Source organism: Hyaena hyaena, unplaced genomic scaffold (genome assembly GCF_003009895.1).
Source record: "Hyaena hyaena isolate Hyena2069 unplaced genomic scaffold, ASM300989v1 scaffold_4, whole genome shotgun sequence".
Taxonomy (NCBI): domain Eukaryota; kingdom Metazoa; phylum Chordata; class Mammalia; order Carnivora; family Hyaenidae; genus Hyaena; species Hyaena hyaena.
Window position 1 is genome coordinate 2578554 of NW_024080636.1, and position 20704 is coordinate 2599257.

A 20704-nucleotide genomic window follows, 5' to 3' on the forward strand; every position below is an offset into this window, starting at 1 on the left:
AGGTTCCTACTCTCTTCTGTAGCCAACAGAACGTTCTCTATTTTTCTGAATTTGAATGTGATGACCATATGCAATTGTATTTGGGGCCTCAGTATTCTGTAGGGTGAATGCAAGGTATAGAAGAATGGGGGAGGGAGGTGTCATTCAGGTAAAATGATGAGGACCAGAGCCAGAGTGGCAATGCCACATCAAGATGGGCAGATGTGGGAAGTTTTGAGCAATAGAGTAGTTTTGAAAACTTAAAACATCACAGCTAAGAGAAAACAGTTCTTTTAGTCCAATTCTTTCATACACATATGGAAACAGAAGTCCGGAGAGCATGGCTGATGTCCAAAGTTGCACACGTAATTACCAATGGAAGATGGGGGCTCTATCTCAGTGGTCCTTCTATGGCTTCACATCATTCCTATTGCATTTAATCTGTTCCAGTAGTCTTATGTTAAAAAAAAATCAGGGGGTTGCACCTGGGTGGCTCAGTTGGTTGAGCAGCCTCGGCTCAGGTCATGATCTGGCAGTTCTTGGGTTCGAGCCCCGCCTCGGGCTCTGTGCTGACAGCTCAGAGCCTGGAGCCTGCTTCAGATTCTGTGTCTCCCTCTCTCTTTGCCCTTCCCCATTCACACGCTGTTTCTCTCTGTCTCTGAAAAATGAATAAACCTTAAAAAACTTTTTAAGATAAAAAATAAATAAACAAAAATCAGCCTGGGGCACCTAGCTGGCTCAGGAGGTAGAGCATGCAACTTTCTATCCCCAGGGTATGAGTTCAAGCCCCATGTTGAGTGTAGAGATTGCTTTTAAAAAATCAGCTTATGAATGATGATATGTCTTTATTTGGCAACTTCTTTCCCTCAGTGGTACATTTAAAAATGGCTCATCTTATAACTGACAGCATCTTAAACTTGATGAAATATGGTAATCCAGAAGATGTCACCATCCCTTTGCTTGAAGCCCTTCGGTGTTATTTTGTGAAGTTTAAAGGAAACAAAAAGATGTACATTTTAGTCTTCAAAGCAATTACAGTATAATGTATCCCACCGGATCCTCACAATCACCCTTTGGAGAAGGGAGGGCAGGTACGATGGACGCCGCAGGCTCTCTCGATCTTGGAACCGGCACAGACTCCCCCTGACCCAGATCATTCACCCTTTCCTGGATGCTGCCTCACAAGAAACTGACTTGCATTCCAGACTTTCTCTGGGGGAGAAAAGTTGTTAAGTTCGCCCTTGGGAGAAGCCAGAAATCTTTCTGGATCCTTTCTCCAAAGGGCATTGTTAGCTTCCTGATGCAGGCCAGGGGTGCACGCAGGAAAATCTTGCTTCTGATTTCTGACCCATTCAGTCCATTCCCGAGGGCGGCCGAGCAACCAGCTACCACGCTGGGGCCAGGAGGGCAGGTGTAGATCCAGGTGCCCACTCACCTACCACTCCACACCCTCGCACTCTGGGGCGGGGTCCATTCCCCGGGCCGCTCCCACCCCCACCAGCTGGAGTCCCAACAGCTGGCACCGACACTTGCGGGTTCTCGGACTACCGCCCCTCACGTGACCAGCCCCACTCACGGCGGTCTTTGTCTTTGCGCCATAATCTCTGCCCTCCCCTTCAAAGCCCCGCCCACCCGGTTTGGCGCAGGCCCCGCCCCTTTCCATCTGAGGGGCGGCAGGAGGGGGCCTGGGGCAAGATGGCGGTGAATCAGAGCCACACCGAGAACCGCCAAGGGGTCTTCATTCCTTTTGGCGACAGGTGCTCGAGGGGAAGCCGGTGGGGAGGGATGCTGTCAGAGCCCAGGAGAGACGGCAGGGGGAACTGGCGGCTTGCAAACTCTCAGCCAATCAGGGCCTTTCCCGCCTTTTCCGTCCTCGGCTGGCTGAGCCCCGCCCCCTCCATTGGGGCGCTCGAGCCCCGCTGGCGTTCGCGGGCACAGAGCGGGCCGAGGCTGGAGCGCGGGGCCTCGCTGAGGTAAAGGGCGGGTGCGCCGTGCGAGACGCGCGTCGCCTCAGAAGAAAGGCAGGAGCGCCCTGGCAGTCGTGGGGTGTCGCGCCGTCCCTCCGGGCCGCTGGTGGGAGCGCGCGACCTCCGTGGGGCGACGGCGGCAGGGGGTTGTCTCTCCTCCCAGGGGCGCGGACGCGCAAGAGGCGGGGGTTGGGGGTGGATCCCGCAGAAGGATCCCGCGCCGTCGGGGGGCCTCCCCGCGTCCTCGGGGCCTCCCCGCGTCCTGAGAACCTCCCGAAGCGCCCTTTCTCTCCGCCCTGTAAAGATCGGAACGGAAAGCGGAGCCCTCTAGGGAGAAGGACGCTCGTCCGGCCCGGCCCGCCGCTCGCTCGCCTCCCCGCCTAAGGCCTCCGCTCCGCGCGGCCCCTCCCGTCGGTTCCTCCCGCCCAGCTCCCGCCTCCCCTCCCACTTGCCCCGGTTTTCCACGGCTCGCGTGCGGCGGGGAGACTCAGCCTTTGTCGGGAAGACGCACCGAATGCCAATGTCCGGATCTTTTCCCTCCGCTGCCTCCCCGGGGAAAACGTTCTGGCCGGCCTCCGACGGGCGGCGGCGGCGCGTCCTGCCGGACTCCCGAAGGCCCTGTGGGCCGTGCGCAGCTGGGCAGCAGGAGAGCGCCGGCCCCCCGCACCCCCGCACCCCCGCCTGGGTGCCGGCGGCTGAGCGCCCTGGGGCCGCTCCTACCCCGGGTCTGGGCGTCCCGTCGCTCAGCCGCGGGCTTGCCGGGTTCCCTGCGTGCGATGGAGGCGGGGCATGAGGCTTGTTTCTAAAAAATTACAACACAGACGCCGATTCTCTGGTCCTCTGATCTTCCCGGGGTCCGTTCTGTGCTCTTATAATCGCCGCTGTTTAAGAGCTTTCTACTTATAGCTGCTCTAGCTACAGTGAGGATTCCCTTATTTCCCAGGTGGGGAAACGGAAAGAGAAGGAATTTGCTCACAATCGTGTGGTCAGTGCGTGTGGAAGGGGTTGATCGGGATTTGAACTCCTCGACTCCAGCGTCCCGCAGAAAGGGAAAGGGCGGCTTCTATGCTTTCTCTTCATCTGAGCTGCTCCGCCCTATCAGGGCGCCCGCTTCCTTATAGAAACTACTGTATTTCTCTATTTTATTTTATTTTATTTTTTAACTTGAGCGTAGTTGACATGTCGCGTTAGTTTCAGGTGTACAACATAGTGAATCGATTTCTCTGTAAGTTGTGCTGTGCTCACCAAAAGTGTCACCATACAATGCGATTACACTGTCACTGTTCCCTACGCCGCGCCTTTTATTCCTATGACTTATTCATTCCATTACTGGAAGCCTGTATCTCCCTGCTTTTTGCCACCCTCCCACCCCCGTTCCCGCTGACAGCCATCGGTTTGTCTTCTGTATTTATAGGTCTGACTCTGCTTTTTGTTTGTTTATTCATTTGTTGTCTTTTGTTTTAGATTCCACGTATGCGTGAAATGATATGGTATCTGTCTTTCTCCGTTTGATTTATTCCACTTAGTGTGATATCCTCGAGGTCCATCCATGTTATTGCAAATGGCAAGATCTCCTTTTTTATGGCTGCATAATATTCTGGTGTGTGTGTGTGTGTGTGTGTGTGTGTGTGTGTGTGTGTGTGTACATACCACATCTTCCTTATCTAATTGTCCTTCAGTGAACACTTAGGTTGCTTCCATATCTTGGCTATTGTAAATAATGTTGCAATAAACAGGGGTACATATATCTTTTCAAATCAGTGTTTTCATTTTCTTTAAGTAAATACCCAGTAGTGGAGTCATTGAATCATATGGTATTTCTCTATTTTTTTAATTAAAAAAATTTAAACATTTATTTATTATTGAGAAACAGAGACAGAGCATGAGCAGGGGAGGGGCAGAGAGAGGGGGAGACACAGAATCCAAATCAGGCTCCGGGCTTTGAGCTGTCAGTACAGAGCCCGATGCAGGGCCGGAACTCACAAACTGCAAGATCATGACCTGAGCCGAAGTCAGATGCTTAACCGACTGACCCACTGAGGCGCCCCGATATTTCTGTTTTTATTTTTTTTCTATTTTTAATTTTTTGAGGAACTTCCATACTGTTTTCCATTGTGGCTGTACCAATTTACATTCCCACCAATAGTGCACGAGGGTTCTTTTTTCTCCACATCCTCTCCAACATTTCTTGTCTTTTTGATTTTAGGCATTCTTATAGGTGTAAGGTGCTATCTTGTTGTGGTTTTGATTTGCATCTGATGCAACCCTGATGATGAGTGATGTTGAGCTCTTTTCATGGGTCTGTTGGCCATCTGTATGTCGTCTTTGTTACAAAGGTCTATTCAGTTCCTCTGCCCATTTTTAAGTGGATTGTTTGGGGGTCTTTCGGTGTTGATTGAAACTACTTTAAAAAAATAGGTTGAGAAAGAGAAGATTGGTTGTATTTTGACTTTTTTTGCCTATTCGTAATACACGTTTGAGAAATTCATCACACTGGATGTGGAGACTTTTTAGTCCCAGCTGAGAACTCATAATTGTACAGATAGGACTTTACTAGTAAATAGGGGAGACACTGAGTTTTCTTTTTTAACCAATATTCTAAAACTTGTACAGATAGTACCATGTGTGTTTATTGTAGAAAAATTAGAAAAAAATTTAAATTACCCCAGATTCCAACATCTAGTGCTTTTTATATTTTGGTATGTATCTTTCAGCACTTTCCTCCATGAAAATATATGCAACCCCCCTGCCCCCCACTCGAGACTGTTTTGTAATTTGTTTTCCTCATTTACCAATATATTGGGAATGCTCTCCAGTATCAATAGCTACATCATTATTTTCAATAACTGGTATTCCAATACACATGAACCTTTGCTCAAGCCCCTATTTGGGATGTTCAGGGTGTAATTTGTCATTGCTATAAACATTGCTTCATGAACATTTTTGAAAACTTATCTTTGCCTGTCAAAATGTTTTTTTGGGATACGTTCCTGAAAGTGCAGTTGTGGGATCAGAGGACACAGACTTTTTAAAAAAGATTAAAATAGGGGCAACTGGGTGGCTCAGTCGGGGAAGCATCTGACTTCAGCTCAGGTCATGAACTCACGGTTCGTGGGTTCGAGCCCCGCATTGGGCTCTGTGCTGACTGCCAACTCAGAGCCTGGAACCTGTTTCAGATTCTGTATCTCCCTCTCTCTCTGACCCTCCCCTGCTCACGCTGTCTTTCTTTCTCTCAGAAATAAATAAAACATTTAAAAAAATTAAAAAGACTAAAATATATTTTAAGGAGAGCCTGGGTGCCTCAATCAGTTGAGCGTCTGACTCTTGATTTTGGGTTAGGTCATGATCCTAGGGTTGTATGATCAAGCCCCTCGTTGGGCACCGTGTTGAGCATGAAACCTGCTTAAGGTTCTGTCTGTCTCTATCTCTTGCCCGCTCCTTCTGCTCTTCTCCACTCCTCTCTCTCTCTCTCTCAAAATAAGTATTTTAAAAAATATAAAACTTCTAGGGGTGGGGCACTTGGGTGGCCCAGTCAGTTGAGCATCTGACTCTTGGTTTTGGCTCAGATCATGAACTCATGGTTCATGAGTTTGAGCCCCACATAGGGCTCTGTGCTGACAGTGCAGAACCTGCTTGGGATTCTCTCTCTGTAATCTTTACTATTTCTTCCCTTCTCTAGCTTTGGGTTTAGTTTGGTCTTGTTTTTCTAGTCCTCTAGTGTGGGAAATTAGGTTATTGATCTGAGATCTCTCTCTCTCTCTCTCTTTTTAAAGTAAGCTTAATGCCCAACAAAGAGCCCAATTTGGGGCTTGAACTCATGACCCTGAGATCAAGACCTGAGCTGAGATCAAGAGTCAGGTGCTTAACCAACTAAACCACCCAGGTACCCTAAGATCTCGCTCTCTTTTAAACATTTATTCATTTCTAGAGAGACAGAGCAGGAGCAGGGGAGGGGCAGAGAGAGAGGGAGACATATAATCTGAAGTGGGATCCAGGTTCTGAGATGGCAGCACAGAGATTGACATGGGGCTCAAACTAATGGACCACGAGATCTTGACCTGAGCTGAAGTTGGACGCTTAACTGACTGAGCCACCCAGGTACCCCGAGATGCCTCTTTTTGATATTAGTATAACCATCGAAGCTCTCTTTTGGCTACTGTTTGGAATATCTTTTTACATCCTTTCACTTTAAAGCTATTTTTTTCTTTGGATCTCAAGTAACTCTTTTGTAGACAGTGTATAGTGGTATCATGTTTTCAAAAAAATATATTTTGGTAATCTCTGACTTTTAATTGGAAAGTTCAATTCATTTACACTTAATGTAATGTCCTTAAGGAAGGACTTAACTTCTGCTCTTCTGCTATTTGTTTTCTATGTTTCAATTACTCCATTAATGCCTCCCTTTGTGTTTAGTAGATATTTCCTAACATACTATCTTGACACCCTCCTCATTTGTCTTACTGTATATATTTTAGTTATTTCTTTGAGGTTGCCCTGAAGATTACATTTAACATCTTAATTTATAACAATCTAGTTCAAATTAATACAATTTTATTTTAATTGTGTGAGAAAATTGTGTTCCTATATAGCTGTGTCCTCTTATACTGTTATTGTCCCAAATTACATTTTAAAAAAAAATTTTTTTTAATGTTTTATTTCTTTCCAGGAGAGAGAGAGAGACAGCGTGAGCAGGGGAGGGTCAGAGAGAGAGGGAGTCACAGACTGAAACAGGCTCCAGGCTCTGAGCTGGCAGTCAGCACAGAGCCTGATGCGGGGCTCGAACCCACCAACCGCGAGATCATGACCTAAGCGAAAGTCGGACGCTTAACCGACTAAGCCACCCAGGCGTCCCCCAAATTACATTTTTATACACTGTGTATGCATCATCATAGATTTGTAATTATTATTTTTATAATTGTCTTTTAATTCACATAGGAAGAAATGAAGAGTTCCAAGACAAAAATACATGAATACAGACTTTTATTTTCACCTATGTAGTTGTTTTTACCAATGTTCTTTATTTCTCTGTGTGGGTTTGATTTACTGCCTGGTGTCTTTTTATTTCAGGATGAAGGACTTCCTTTAGCATTTCTTATAGTTCAGACCTACTAGTGATGAACTCTCAGTTTATGTTTACTTGGTAATGTTTTAATTTCTCCTCAATTTTTGAAGGATGATTTTGCCAGGTATAGAATTCTTGGTTGAGATTTTTTTCCTTTAAGCACTTTGCATATGTCATCCTATTACCTCCTGCCTCCATAGTTTTTGATGAGAAGTCAGCTGTTTGTCTTATTAAAGATTCCTTGTGCATGATGATTATTTTCTCTTGCTGTTTTCAAGAGTCTCTTTATTTGGCTTTCAGCAGTTTGATTATAATGTGTCTTGGTGTGGATCTCTTTGAGTTAATCCTATTTGAAGTTTGTTGAGCTTGGTAGTGTAGACTCATGTCTCTCATTAAACTAGGGGGAGATTATGGCCATTATTTCTTCAGATTTTCTTTATACCTCCTTTTATTCTCTGCTCTTCTTTTGGCAGTCACATTATACATACGGTTGTATGCTTGATTTTGTCCCACAGGTCTGTTAAGACTCTGTTCATTCTTCTTCATTCTTTTTTCTTTCTGTTACCTAGGTAATGACTGTTATTCTCAATGGACCTGTCTTCAGATTCACTGATCCTTTCCTCTGCCTGCTGAAATCTGCCATTAAGCCCACCACGAGTGAATTTTTTTGTTTTACTTATTATAGTTTCCAACTTCAGAATTTCTATTTGGTTTATTTTTCTAATTTCTATCTCTTTATTGGTATTTTATTACTTTTTGAGACATTATTCTCATTATTTCCTTTGGTTATTTAGACATGGTTTCTTTTAACTCTTTAAACATACTTCAAATAGTTTATTTAAAGTCTTTGTCTAATGGGGTCCCTGGCTGGCTCAGTTGGTAGAGCATGCAACTCTTGATCTTGGAGTCATGAGTTTGAGTCCCACACTGGGGGTAGGTTTACCTTAAAAAAAAAAAAAAAAAAGAATAAAGTCCTTTTGTAGTTAATCCAATGTGTGGGTTTCCTCAAAGTCAGTTTTCTATTAATTTCATTTCCTGTTTACAGATGAACATATGGGCCATACTTTCTTGTTGCATGCCTCATAATTTTTTTGTTGTTGTTGAAAACTAGAGATTTTGGGGCACCTGGGTGGCTCAGTGAGTTGAGTGTCTGACTTCAACTCAGGTCATGATCTCATGTTCATGGGTTCAAACCCTGCATTGGGTTCTGTGCTGATAGCTTGGAGCCTGGAGCCTACTTCTGATTCTGTGTATCCCTCTCTCTCTGCCCCTCCCCTGCTGATGCTCTGTCTCTCAAAAAATAAAATGTTAAAAAATTTGTAAACTAGACATTTTGAATATATATTATAATGTGGCAACTCTGGAAATGAGATTTTTTCTCTTCCTCAGGGTACATTGTTGCTGCTTGTTGTACTTATTGTTTGTTTGTTTACTGAATTTCCTAAATTATAAATTGTGTAAAGTTTATAATCTTTGTCACATTCAGCCACTAAAGTCTCTTTTATATTAACTTAGTGGCCAACTAGTGATTTGACAATTTCCTTATATGTCTGGCACAAAAAAAAAAATCTCCCAGGCTTTGTAGATGGGCTCTGCCTGTAGGTTTGGAGTGTGTCTTTATCACTCAGCCAGGCAGTTTACAGCTCTGTCTTAGCTTTCACTTCCTACTTGAGCAGAACTTCACTGTCAGCCAGAGGTAAAATTTTCAGGCCTTCTCAGTTCTCTTCTGAGCATGAATCCAGCCCTTGGGATGTATGCATGTGGCTTTCTAGTTTCCCATGAATATGTCAGAACTATTCAAAGCCTTTATTCCCCAAAGCATCTTATTCTCTAGCCTTTCTTTCCTCCCTAAGTTTTCAGTTTGTTTGCACTAAATGTCATCCTTTGCCCCAGACAGCAGGAACTAATACATTTACCTTGAAATGTTTTTGACAAATGGACCCTGATTTGTCACCTCAGTCCTGGGAGAGTTCTGAATTAGGCACACAACCTTGGAGCCTGCCCTTCAGGGAGCCACCATACAAGTCTTAAAACAACAATTCTTTGGGGCGCCTGGGTGGCTCAGTCAGTTAAGCATCCGACTTTGGCTCAGGTCATGATCTCACGGTTCATGGGTTTAAGCCCTGCGTCGGACTCTGTGCTGACAGCTAGCTCAGAGCCTGGAGCCTGCTTTAGATTCTGTGTCTCCCTCTCTCTCTGACCCTCCCTTGCTCACGCTGTCTTTCTCTCTCTCTCTGAAATAAATAAAAACATTTAAAAAACAACAACAACAATTCTTTGAGAATAAGGTCTATTTTGCTCCCTTTGGTACTTGGTGCTTATACTAGGAATGTGGGTTTTTTTTAAGGTTGTTGCCAAGCTGGGGATTAGTACCAGGGTAAGTTAAAGTGTCATGAAGCTTGCTTATTGAGACTCAGCTTTTTTCTTGATTAAACATTCTCTGAGTTGTTATAAGGTTTTGAATAGATTCCAGACTTCTGGACTGCCTTTTGGAGTTCCCTATTTTTTTTGACATCATATTTTCATTGTCTTAAAAATCTCTTCTTATCAACACACCACCACCCCAGTTCCAATTCTTATTGCATCACATCAGGACTATTTTAGGGACTCTTTTTAAAAAATTTTTAGGGTCGCCTGGGCGGCTTAGTTGGTTAAGCGTCCGACTTTCACTTAGGTCATGATCTCGCAGTTCGCGGGTTCGAGCCCCACATCGGGCTCTGTGCTGACTGCCAGCTCAGAGCCTGGAGCCTGTTTCAGTCTGTGACTCCCTCTCTCTCTGACCCTCCCCTGCTCACACTGTCTCTCTCTCTCTCTCTCCTAAGAAATAAAAAAAAATTTTTTTTAAATATTTATTTATTTTTGAGAGAGGGACAGAGAGAGAGACAGAATGTGAGTGAGAAAGGGACAGAGAGAGAGAGAGGGAGACACAGAATCCGAAGCAGGCTCCAGGCTCTGAGCTGTCAGCACAGAGCCCAACATGGGGCTCGAACCCATGAACTGTGAGACCATGACCCAAGCTGAAGTTGGGTGCTCAACTGATTGAGCCCCCCAGGTGCCACTCTTTTTTTTTTTTAAGTAATCTCCACACCCACTGTGGGGCTTGAACTCATGACCCCGAGACCAAGAGCTGCGTGCTCTACTGACTGAGCTAGTCTGGTGCCCCTTAGGGTTTCTTAAAGTGGTACCTCTGATAAACCACCACCTCCTTGATTGATTCTTGCTATTAAGTGATATCTCCAAGCTCTAGTTCCAGCATGGCTTTCTATCTGTATCTCATTATTCTTCCCACCTTCACCTCCGTGCTGTTTTGATGAATCCATGCATGTAGGCTGCTCCCAAGTGTGCAATTTGCTTTCCACTGCATACCTCCATTAATGCTGCTCTTCCACCTCGATTCATGCTGTTTGCTCCCCATCTGGATCATCCCCTACCCTCACCTCTGCCTACTGAAACAGTGTTCATCTCTTAAGAATCAGGGGCACCTGGGTGCCTCAGTCAGTTAAGCATCTGACCCTTGATTTCAGCTTAGGTCATGATCTCATGGTTAATGCCTTCTGTTGGTTAATGCAGGACTATCCGTCTCTGTGCTGACAGAGTGGAGCCTGCTTGGGACTCTCTCTGTTCCTCTCTCTTTCTGTCCCTCCCCCCACTTGAGCATGCATGCACTCTCTCTCTCTTAAAATAAATAAATAAACTTAAAAAAGAATCAACTCAAACTTGAACCTTTCTATTAAGTCATTCTTAATCACTTCAACCAAAGCTAATCTCTCCTTCCACTAAATTGCTATGCCACTTTTGTGCCATTAATGTTATATATGTCATATTACTGCTTGCATTATTATCTTTATTCATGTTTTCATTCATTCAATAGATATTTAATAGCACCCAGTATTTGCTAGGGCTACAGTGGAAAGACATTGTCCTTAACAGGATCATTAGTTAAGACATTGAACAAATAAACACATATATATTATAATAATTACTAAGAAAGATGAGAAACCCAATAGGATCTATGAGTGAGAATAGGATGAGTCCAGTTAAGAGTGAGGGGAGAGCACAAAAGGCAGAAGGAATAACAGGTCAGAGCCAGAATCCAGAGCCCTCCGTGTGTCTTGCCGTTTCTATCAGAGTCAGAGAAACATTTTCATTAGCACAGTGCTTTACACTTCCTGCACATGAAGAATAAGAACTATTCTTCTTATTTATTATTCTTAATACATGTTTTAGTGTTATGCTTAAAAAATTTTTTTTAATGTTTATTTTTCTTGAGAGAGACAGAAACAGAGTGAGAGCAGGGGAGGGGAAGAGCGAGGGAGACACAGAATCAGAAGCGGCTCCAGACTCTGAGCTGTCAGCACAGAGTCTGATATGGAGCTCAAACTCACAAGCAGTGAGATAATGATCTGAGCTGAAGTCAGATGCTTAACCACTGAGTCACCCAGGAACCCCTATTTTGTTATTCTTAGTAAACATTAAGAAGAAGGTAGGTTTGATAAGAAACAAAAGAATCCAGTGGTAAAGAGGGAGAAGAATAAGTGAATAGAGAATAAGATTTAAATTCCTTTCTTTTTAAAAAATCTTTAATGTTTATTTATTTTTGAGAGAGAGAGACAGAGCATGAGCAGGGGAGGAGCAGAGAGAGAGGAATACAGAATCTGAAGCAGGGTCCAGGCTCTGAGCTGTCAGCACAGACCCCAATGCGGGGCTTGAACCCATGAACTGTGAGATCATAACCTGAGCCGAAGTCAGACACTCAACTGACTGAGCCACCCAGGCACCCCCCGCTTTTTTAAAAAATATTTTTAAATGTTTATTTATTTTTTGAGAGAGACAGAGAGACAGAGCATGGGCTAAATTTCTATTTCAATACAATAGTGGTAGTAGCAACAGCAGCTAACTTTGAGTGCTTACTTTGGCCTTGGAATTGTGCTAAGAGCTTTATGTGTGTTGTTTTATATAACTTCAAAATTGTGTGGTGTCTTACTTTTCTGCAGTGTCTTGACACATTATCAGGATGTGGACCTCTCCTTCCCACAGCAACCAGAGAGATGCAATCTTTTCAGTGGTACGAAGAAGGGGACAGTATTTCTCACTTCATACCGGGTAATTCTACTTCTACCTTGACCTATCAACTCTACATTTGGTTTCCTTAAAACAGAGAGAGATTTAACATTGACTTCCAAACTGTTGGCACTTTATGATTCTCCATGTTGAAGGATATGGGAGAAAATGGGTGATGTTTCTCAGTTAGGCCAGAATGTCAAACAGCCCCGACCTTAGGATTGCTCTAATATGTCTTGGTCCGTGGACAGACTGCATTCCTCCTCCACTTCTCTCCTCTCTTAGGTGATCTTCATGACTTCACACTTAGTCAGTGATCCCATGTTGTCTTTCATGATGCCATTTGATCTGATGAGTAACTGTGCCATTGAACAACCAGTCTTTGCTGCCAACTACATTAAAGGGACCATTCAGGCAGCTTCGGATGGTAAGTGGTCTGCCTCAGAAGTGTATTTTTTTTCCCTCAAAAGCTTCCAGAAGGTTCAGACTTGGCTCATGCTGGAATTCAAAGAAAGCTGTGTTGCTCCATTGGGCAGTGCTTCTCTCTCTGTCCGGGGCTGTCCTTCTCTGACCAGTGGTGCCAGAATCTTAGTGTGTGCCATTTCTTCCCCCAGGTGGCTGGGAAGGACAGGCTACTTTTAAATTAACCTTCAGAAAAGGAGGTGCCATCGAATTTGCCCAGTTGATGATGAAAGCTGCCTCTGCTGGTGAGCAATCCTAATAAAGACACTAACCCTTGGGGGTTTTGAGGCCTGTGGAATTGAAGTAGTGGGCCCGCTACCCGGCCGAAACTTTGGTCTCTACAGTCAGGCAGTCGGTAGCTGCACCTGTATTCAGCAGGCATTTCCTGAGTCTCCCTACTATGGCACAAGTACAATATTACATTCTGGGAACAACATTATTCAGTCCCTTCTTGTCTTCAAGGAGTTTGCAGTCTGGCAGGAGTTTATATTCAGACACTCGAACCACTAATTATACCTGATAACTTTTGTCCATTTTTAATGTTTAAAAAAATTTTTTTTAGTGTTTATTTATTTTTGAAGGAGCGAGAGACAGAGCACAAGCAGGGGAGGAGCAGAGAGGGGGGGAGACACAGAATCTGAAGCAGGCTCCAGGCTCTGAGCTGTCAGCACAGAGTCAGACGCGGGGCTGGAACTCATGAGCCATGAGATCACGACCAGAGCTGAAGTTGGAGGCTTAACTGACTGAGCCACCCAGGCGCCCCTTTAATAATTTTTTTTAATATGTATTTTTTAAAGCTTATCTATTTATTTTGAGAAAGAGACAGCATGAGTGGAGGAGGGGCAGTGAGAGAGGGAAAGAGAATCCCAAGCAGGCCCCATGCTGTCTGTGCAGAGCCCAGTGTGGGGCTCAAACCCACAAAGCTGTGAGATCATGACCTGAGCCGAAACCAAGATTCAGATGTTTGCCCAACTGAGACACCCAGGTGTCCCTCTTTTGTCCATTTAAATGTTGGTCTCATACATCACTGAGTACTCTCATTTTCAGGCCAGGAAGCCCCAGTTGCCTGAGCTCTTCTTCCTTTGTTATGCCTTTTGTCTTTTTTCCTCTCTGGCTTTGACTTTGCTTCTCTTAGGTTTAATCCCCATCTTCCACAAGAAGAGGGAAGAGGTATTGTCCAGCCCTACAACACTGATGTAACAGATGTACCAGAGAACTCTTTCAGACTTTGAATGCAAATAATCTTTTTGTGATATACTTTTATTCAGTCTAGCCTCATTTCATGCCCTTGCTCTCTCACCTTTTGTACTCTAGTCCAACTGGTCTTCTTTGTGCCCTGTTCTCTCATCTCTAAGCCTTCATGCTATTTGCTCTACCTGGGTAACTTTATTTATGGATTTGTTTGTTTGTTTAATTTTATGTTTGAAGTAAAACTCTACACCTAATATGGGGCTCGAACTCATGGCCCTAAGATCAAGGGGCATATGCTCTACTGACTGAGCCAGCCATGTGCCCTGGAGTTTGCTCTATCTGGAATGCTCTTTCTCTTTCTTCCTTGCCTCCACCTCAACTCCAATCTAGTTGAGATGAACACAATCTAGAAGAGACAGACACATGCAAATATTCCAAAATAGAGGCATAGAAAAATGCTGGGGACACACCAGAGGGTGGAATGAATTTTCTAGCTCAGAAGACTGAATCATGATACTATAAACCACGGTTAAGAATATAAGAGATCTGGGGCTCCTGGGTGGTTCAGTCGGTTGGGCATCTGACTTCGGCTCAGGTCATGACCTCAGGGTTTGTGGGTTTGAGCCCCGCGTCGGGCTCAGTGTTGACAGCTAGCTCGGAGTCTGGAGCCTGCTTCGGATTCTGCGTCCCACTCTCTCTCTGACCCTACCCTGCTCACTCTGTCTCTCTCTCTCTCAGAAATAAATGAAACATTAAAAAAAAAAAAAAGAATATAAGAGACCGTCTAAGTTGGAGAGGAAACAAGTTCAATTTTAGATATAATAATGCTAACATTTACTGAATGCTTACCATGCAGTGGGCAGTATTCTAAGCCCTTTACATGTGTCATGTAAATTGATAACTGAGGAAACTGAGTCAGTGATGGTTCTACAGTTTCCCAAGGCTATACGGGTAGAAAGTGATGGAGCTAGAATCTGAACCCTAAATCTACTCTCACTTTCTTTTTAAACTTCTTATTTTGAAAAAAAATCTTATCTAGAAAAGTTGTAAGAATATTACAATGGACTCTCATAGACGCTTCATCTAGATTCACTCATCATTAACATTTTCCCACATTTTGTTTTATCTTACTCTTTTTTTGCTTTTGTTTTTACCGAACGATTTGGGAATAAGTCACCAAGATTGTTTCTTTCATTCCTTGAGTATTCAAGTGTGTATCTGCTAAGACCAAGGGTTTTCTCTTCTCTACCCTCGGTCTACTTATCAAATTCAGAGAATTTAAGATTGAAACAATGCTATCATTTAATATATGGTTTATATTCAAATAAGTATAGTATATAAATGATGCTGTGTTCTTTTGATCTATACTATTAACCATTGCATCCTATTAAACGTGAGGTACATTGGAGTGCTAGAGGCCAGCAGACGTGCAGCTCAGAACTCCAAAGATGAACTGTATCCAGAGACTGATCTGGAACTCCTCAGCACATGGGTCATTTCTGGGGACACGTGAGTGATAGGCTCAGTCAGTGAATAAGGGATGGTATTCCAAGGTCCTCAACATCTAAGGGGTGGGTAGGGTGGGGCTGACTGAGATAGGAGGAGAGTCAAGTGAGTTTATTATCCCAGAAATCAAGGAAGAGAAATTTCCAGTATTACTGAGTGGTCATCTGTCAGCTGCTGCAGAGGTGTTTGATAAAATGAAGACTGAAAACCATGCATTGCATTTGAGTTTGTGGTGGTATTAGCAAAACAGAAATGCTAAAGATAGTTGGCGGAAAAGCCATGTATAGGAAATTGAGAAGTAAGAAAATGTGTTACTATTACCTTTAATGATACAATGCAAGATATGAAGGCCAAGGAGTTCGAATACTGTACCCAACCAACAGCTCTTCATTGTCCAGAGGGCAGACAGCATCTGAAGCCTGACATTGGATAACATTGGTGTACTGGCTGACAGAGCGTGGCCAGATGGAACCCAGAGGCAGGGGATACTTGAAAGCCCAGTTCTTCTTTGCTACAGATGTCTGGAAAACTCAGAATATTTGCATACTGGATATTGAATTTGCTCTTATTTTTCACCTCACAATAGAGGGGGCTTATTTTTAGGATTATGGGCTAAGGATTGGGCAACTTGAGGGAGTCCTCTTTGTGGTTTTATTAAGATATGCTTCTTGGCTTGCAAAGAGAGGTTCAGTGTCCTAACAGTTACATAGCTTTTTGGAAAGGGTTTAGGCTATTTAGGTGAACTTGGCCCAATGTCTGCCTACCCCTGCTCCTCAAGCAAGAGTCAGGGATTGTGAGATGGGCTTCCTTGAGGCCTTCGGGATTAACTACCCATCATGCTTGATGATTTGATTCTTTGATGCTTTACTCACTGTATACCAAACACTATGTGAGATGGTTGAGAACACAACAGTGAACAAGACATACATAGTCCCCCACCTTCGTTAAACTTACAGTCTAGTGAGAGTCATATAAGAAATACACAAACGGGGCACCTGGGTGGCTCAGTTGGTTAAGCATCTGACTTTGGCTCAGGTCATGATCTCAAGGCGTGTTAGTTGTGCAGACAGCCCAGAGTCTGTAGCCTGCTTCAGATTCTGTGTCTCCATCTTTCTCTGCCCCTTCCCCACCCCCCCCTCGGTCGTTCTGTCTCTCTCTCTCAAAAATAAATAAACATTAAAAAAAGAAATATGCAAACATATAAGTTAGTAAAATAATTACTTCTGGCAAGGATACTAATAGGATATTGAAAAGGAGGATAATGGGGCTAAGGAGGGCAGGTTTAGATTTAGAGTGAATTAGTTAAGATAATACTAGTTATTGAAACAGATAAACCCCAAATTATCAATAGCTTAGGACAATAGATATTACTGCTTATGTAAATGTCAATCAGTAGGGATAAAGGGGGCTGTGTTCTACATAGCCCTTCAGTGACTCAGGGTAATAGGGTCTCTGCCCATCTTTAACACATGGCTTCCACAGCCTCTCTGGCTGGCTGGCAGAGAGGGAAATAGAATAGGGGTTTCACTTGGAAAGCCTGCGTGGGCCAGGCCTGGAAGCGGTGTATATTCCTTGTGGTCAGATGCCAGAAAGTAGTGTAGTAGGCTGATAATCGTTCCCTAAGACATACCTGTGTCCTAATCCTCAGAATCTGTGAATGTTCCCTTGTCTGTAAAAAGAATCTCTGCAGATGTCATTCATTTAAGGATCTTGAGGCGATTACCCTAGACTATCCAAGTGGGCCCCAAACACCATCGCAAGGGCCTTAATAAGAGATGCAGAGGGAGACGAACAGAAGTGCTTTCTTCCATATCACATTGCAGTTACATTGGTTTTTAATCGATGCATCTTGCCAGCTTGATAGAGTCCTCAGTTGGAAATTTTTTCTGAATATTTATTATGGTAGGTGCTATCCTAGGCCCTGAATAAACATAGGCAAATAAGACACAATTTCTGCCCTCAAGAAGCGTATGGTTCAGGACAAGAGACTTTTATATATTTTTTATCTTCTATACTGGGAGCATTGTTGGACACTTGTGTAAGATGATGGTTACTACTCTATTAATTGTTTGGTTGGTAGCTGTTGTACATCTGTGTTAAACAAATTAAAGAGTCCCTGTTTTGCCAAACTTGTCTTCTCAGCTGCCAGAGGAGTTCCACTTGGAAGTATGAATTACTGGTTCAGCCCTCCAGGATTGTATGTAGTTACGGGGCAGGGGAATATGATGTGCACGCAACAGATGCCTTGTCCAGGTAAGGTATGGCAGGGGACTTCTTGTTGGGAGGTGGAAAAGTATGCCAGGGGCTCAAAGATCCATTCACTGCTAGCTTGCTTCCAACTCTGCTGCCAGAGAAACAGCAGAGGTGTAGGGATTTGGAAAATGGTGAAGTCCATGACTTTGTTTCTAGACTGAAACCCAGTGGCACGTCAGCAAGTGGCTGGGCTTTAGTTTCAGGCTTACTTTGAACTGTAATGTACACATACAGGGCATACCTGGGCAATGTCCGTTAGTGGGAGCACTCCCTTCCTGCGTGTAGCCTGAGCAGAAGATGTGTGCTCTTGCCCACTCCTCCCTTCCAATTTCACACACGTATAGCCATCATGCTTATGCCCTGCCCTTCAACCTCACCGAGGGCTCCAGCTGTATGCCTGTACCCTCTAACAGTTGTGCCTGTCCACAGTGGTTCTCAAATGTGATCCACAGCTTACTGGTGGGCCACAAAGGGTTTCCTAACAGGCTGCCAGCAGGCCCCAGAATGCAGCCCTTTCTTGTGTTCTCCTTGGAGCATGACATGCATGTCTATTGGCTCTTTGTTTTGTATACTAACTGATGTCACAGAATGATGTGTTTATATGTTGTATGCCTAAAAACATAATCTAATAATCCTTTTAAATGCATTAGTCTCTTATATTATGTAGAAAACAAAAAATGGAATTACAAGTCATTGTTAACAGTAATATTAGCTTTTGTAATTGTCCAGTGATTTACCTTATCTCTACTGAGATCTTCATTCATTCATATGGCTTCAAATTTCTGTCTGGTGTGCTTTCAGGTCACCCTGTAGGACTCCCTGAGGCTCCTCTTGCAGGGCCAGTCTGGTGGTAATGAACTTCTTCAGCTTTTGTTTATCTGGGAACATCATTTCTCCCTCACTCTTGAAGGAGTTTGGCCAAATAGAGGACTCTTGTCTGACAGTTTATTTATGGCCTCCAAAGTTTCTGATGAGATATCTGCTAATTGTTTTATTGAGGATCCCTTGTATGTGGGTGATGCACTTCTCTCTTGCTGCTTTCACAATTCTTTCTTTAATGTTGGCTTTTGAAAGTTTAATTAGAATGCATCTCAGTTGGGTCTCTAAGAGTTCATCTGACTTCAAGCTCATTGAGCTTCCTGGATGTTTATATTCATGTTTTTCATCCAACTTGGGAAGTGCACAGTCATTATTTCTTTAGATATTTGCTCTGTCCCTTTCTCTCTCTCCTCCTTCTGGGACTTCCACAATGTGTATGTCAGTCTGCTTGATGGCATCCCACAGGTCCTTCAAGCTCTGTTCACTCTTCAATAGTTTTTCTGGCTGTTCCTCAATCTCTACTGTTTCCACCATTCTATTTTCATGTTAACAGATTCGTTCATCTGCCTACTCAAATCTGAATTTGAACCCCTCTAGTGAATTTTTTTCTCTTATGGTACTATTCAACTCCAAAATTTCCTTTTGGTTTCTTACTAAGTTTTCCATCTCTACTGATACTTCTATTTGGTGCACACATCATTTCCTTGACTTTCTTCACATTCTCCTTTAGTCTTTGAGCATCTTTAAGACAGTTCTTTTGAAGTTCTTTAAATTAGCTCAAACATAAATATGGATTACAGCAAAATAACTTGACAGTTGTCCATTCATTGATTCATTAAACCACTTTGGGAACGTAGCCAAGGAAATAAATAAAACCCATGTTTATTGTAATGTGAATCAAAAAGTTGGAAACGACACACACTCTTCTACAACAGAGAAATTAAGTAGCACCTATCTATGTGATATAATGTTGCCTGACTTTTAATTTATGAAAAATGTTAATAATATAAAGACATTTTTAATAATGTCAAGCAAAAAGAGCCAGATAAAAAGCTGTACGGTTGTTATGATTGTGATTGTATAAAAAATATTAACAGAGATCCTACAAAGAAATATACCAAAATATTGTTTTTGTTTTTAATAGTGGAATTATAAGTAATTTAACATTTTCTCTTTTCTCTGTTTTCCAAATACATATTCCTCATTGAGCATGTATTACTTTCTTCATAATCAAGCAAAATTTATTAAGTAAAATATGTATCTGACCACAAGTATAAGTAATATAGAGATATAACTGTAGGGATATTTTCATGTTAATCTGAACCCCTCCACAACAGGAAATGATAAAGCCTTCACCTGGTGGTGGCTGAAGGATCTGGCTTTAGCATTATTCTGCCTGAATTCTCTTCCTGGGTCAGTTTGCTTCACCATAGTTTTTTTGTCTTCTTCCTTCTTACCTATTCCTTGTCCGCTCTCAAAAATGAGTAACTGATTTTTTTTTTTCCTTCTCAGCATACCCATTTGTTGTCTATGGACCCCCACAGGTGGGATACGGACCCCCACAGGCTGGATACGGACCCCCACAGGCTGGATACGGACCCCCACAGGCTGGATATGGACTCCCACAGGCTGGATACGGACACCTGCAGGCGGAATATGGATACCCATCAGGGGGATACAGACCCCCACCTGCGGGATATGGAGCCCCACCAGGGGCATACAGAGCCCTACCAGCTGGAAACGAAACCTCACCTACTGGAAGTGAAAACTCAGTGGCTGGAAATGAAACCCTGCCTCCGGGATATGAAATTTCACCTGCTGGAATTAGAGCTGGGTGTAGCAAATCTGTGGCAATCCACTCTCCTGGGTATGAGGCTTCTCTTCCCCATGCCTCATCTTCTCAGATCCGCTCACCCTCTTCCAGGAATTAAACCTTGAAGACTCGCTGAGCAAAGTGGCACCCGAAAACCGAAGTCAGGATAGGAAGGTGGACTCAGGTATATGCTTAAAGGTGTGTCTGATGTAGTGTCACCCTGTGGAAGGGCGGCCTTAGGGGGAGGATGAGTCAACTCTTGATTAGATGGGCCAAAGGAGAAGTAGAATTAGAACTAATTCCCCAATAATTTGGTTGACATTGGGCTACAGTGTAATTATTTTTTTTAATGTTTATTTATTTTTGAGCTGGGGAGAGGCAGAGAGAGAGGGAGACAGAGGATCCTGAGCCGGATAGGGGCTTGAACTCAGGAGCTGTGAGATCATGACATAAGCTGAAGCCAGAGGCTTAACCAACTGAGTCATCCAGATGCCCCATGGGCTGGATTTTTAAACATACCTTGAATGTAGGGTGGAAAAGTCTTCCTGCCTTTCTCCTCTCCCTCCTCTAGAAACATTTATTGCACTGTTT

The 20704-nt window shown here is 43.5% G+C and overlaps 1 protein-coding gene across 6 annotated transcripts in view; it reads left to right on the forward strand.

The window, feature by feature from the left end:
• Positions 1–1620: 1620 nt before the first annotated feature.
• WBP2NL (WBP2 N-terminal like) overlaps positions 1621–20704 on the forward strand; it is a 29326-nt gene continuing 10242 nt past the window's right edge. For 3 of the 6 annotated variants that reach the window (XM_039236591.1, XM_039236564.1, XM_039236582.1), the window contains exons 1-6: positions 1621–1736; positions 12003–12111; positions 12355–12496; positions 12684–12776; positions 17371–17481; positions 19813–20297. In XM_039236591.1, coding sequence (XP_039092522.1) covers positions 1675–1736; positions 12003–12111; positions 12355–12496; positions 12684–12776; positions 17371–17481; positions 19813–20231 — 936 coding nt within the window. In that variant the 5' untranslated portion in view covers positions 1621–1674 and the 3' untranslated portion in view covers positions 20232–20297. Of the gene's footprint in view, positions 1737–12002; positions 12112–12354; positions 12497–12683; positions 12777–17370; positions 17482–19812; positions 20312–20704 lie in introns of those variants that run through there. The other 3 variants (XM_039236572.1, XM_039236595.1, XM_039236605.1) reach the window with 2 other exon arrangements.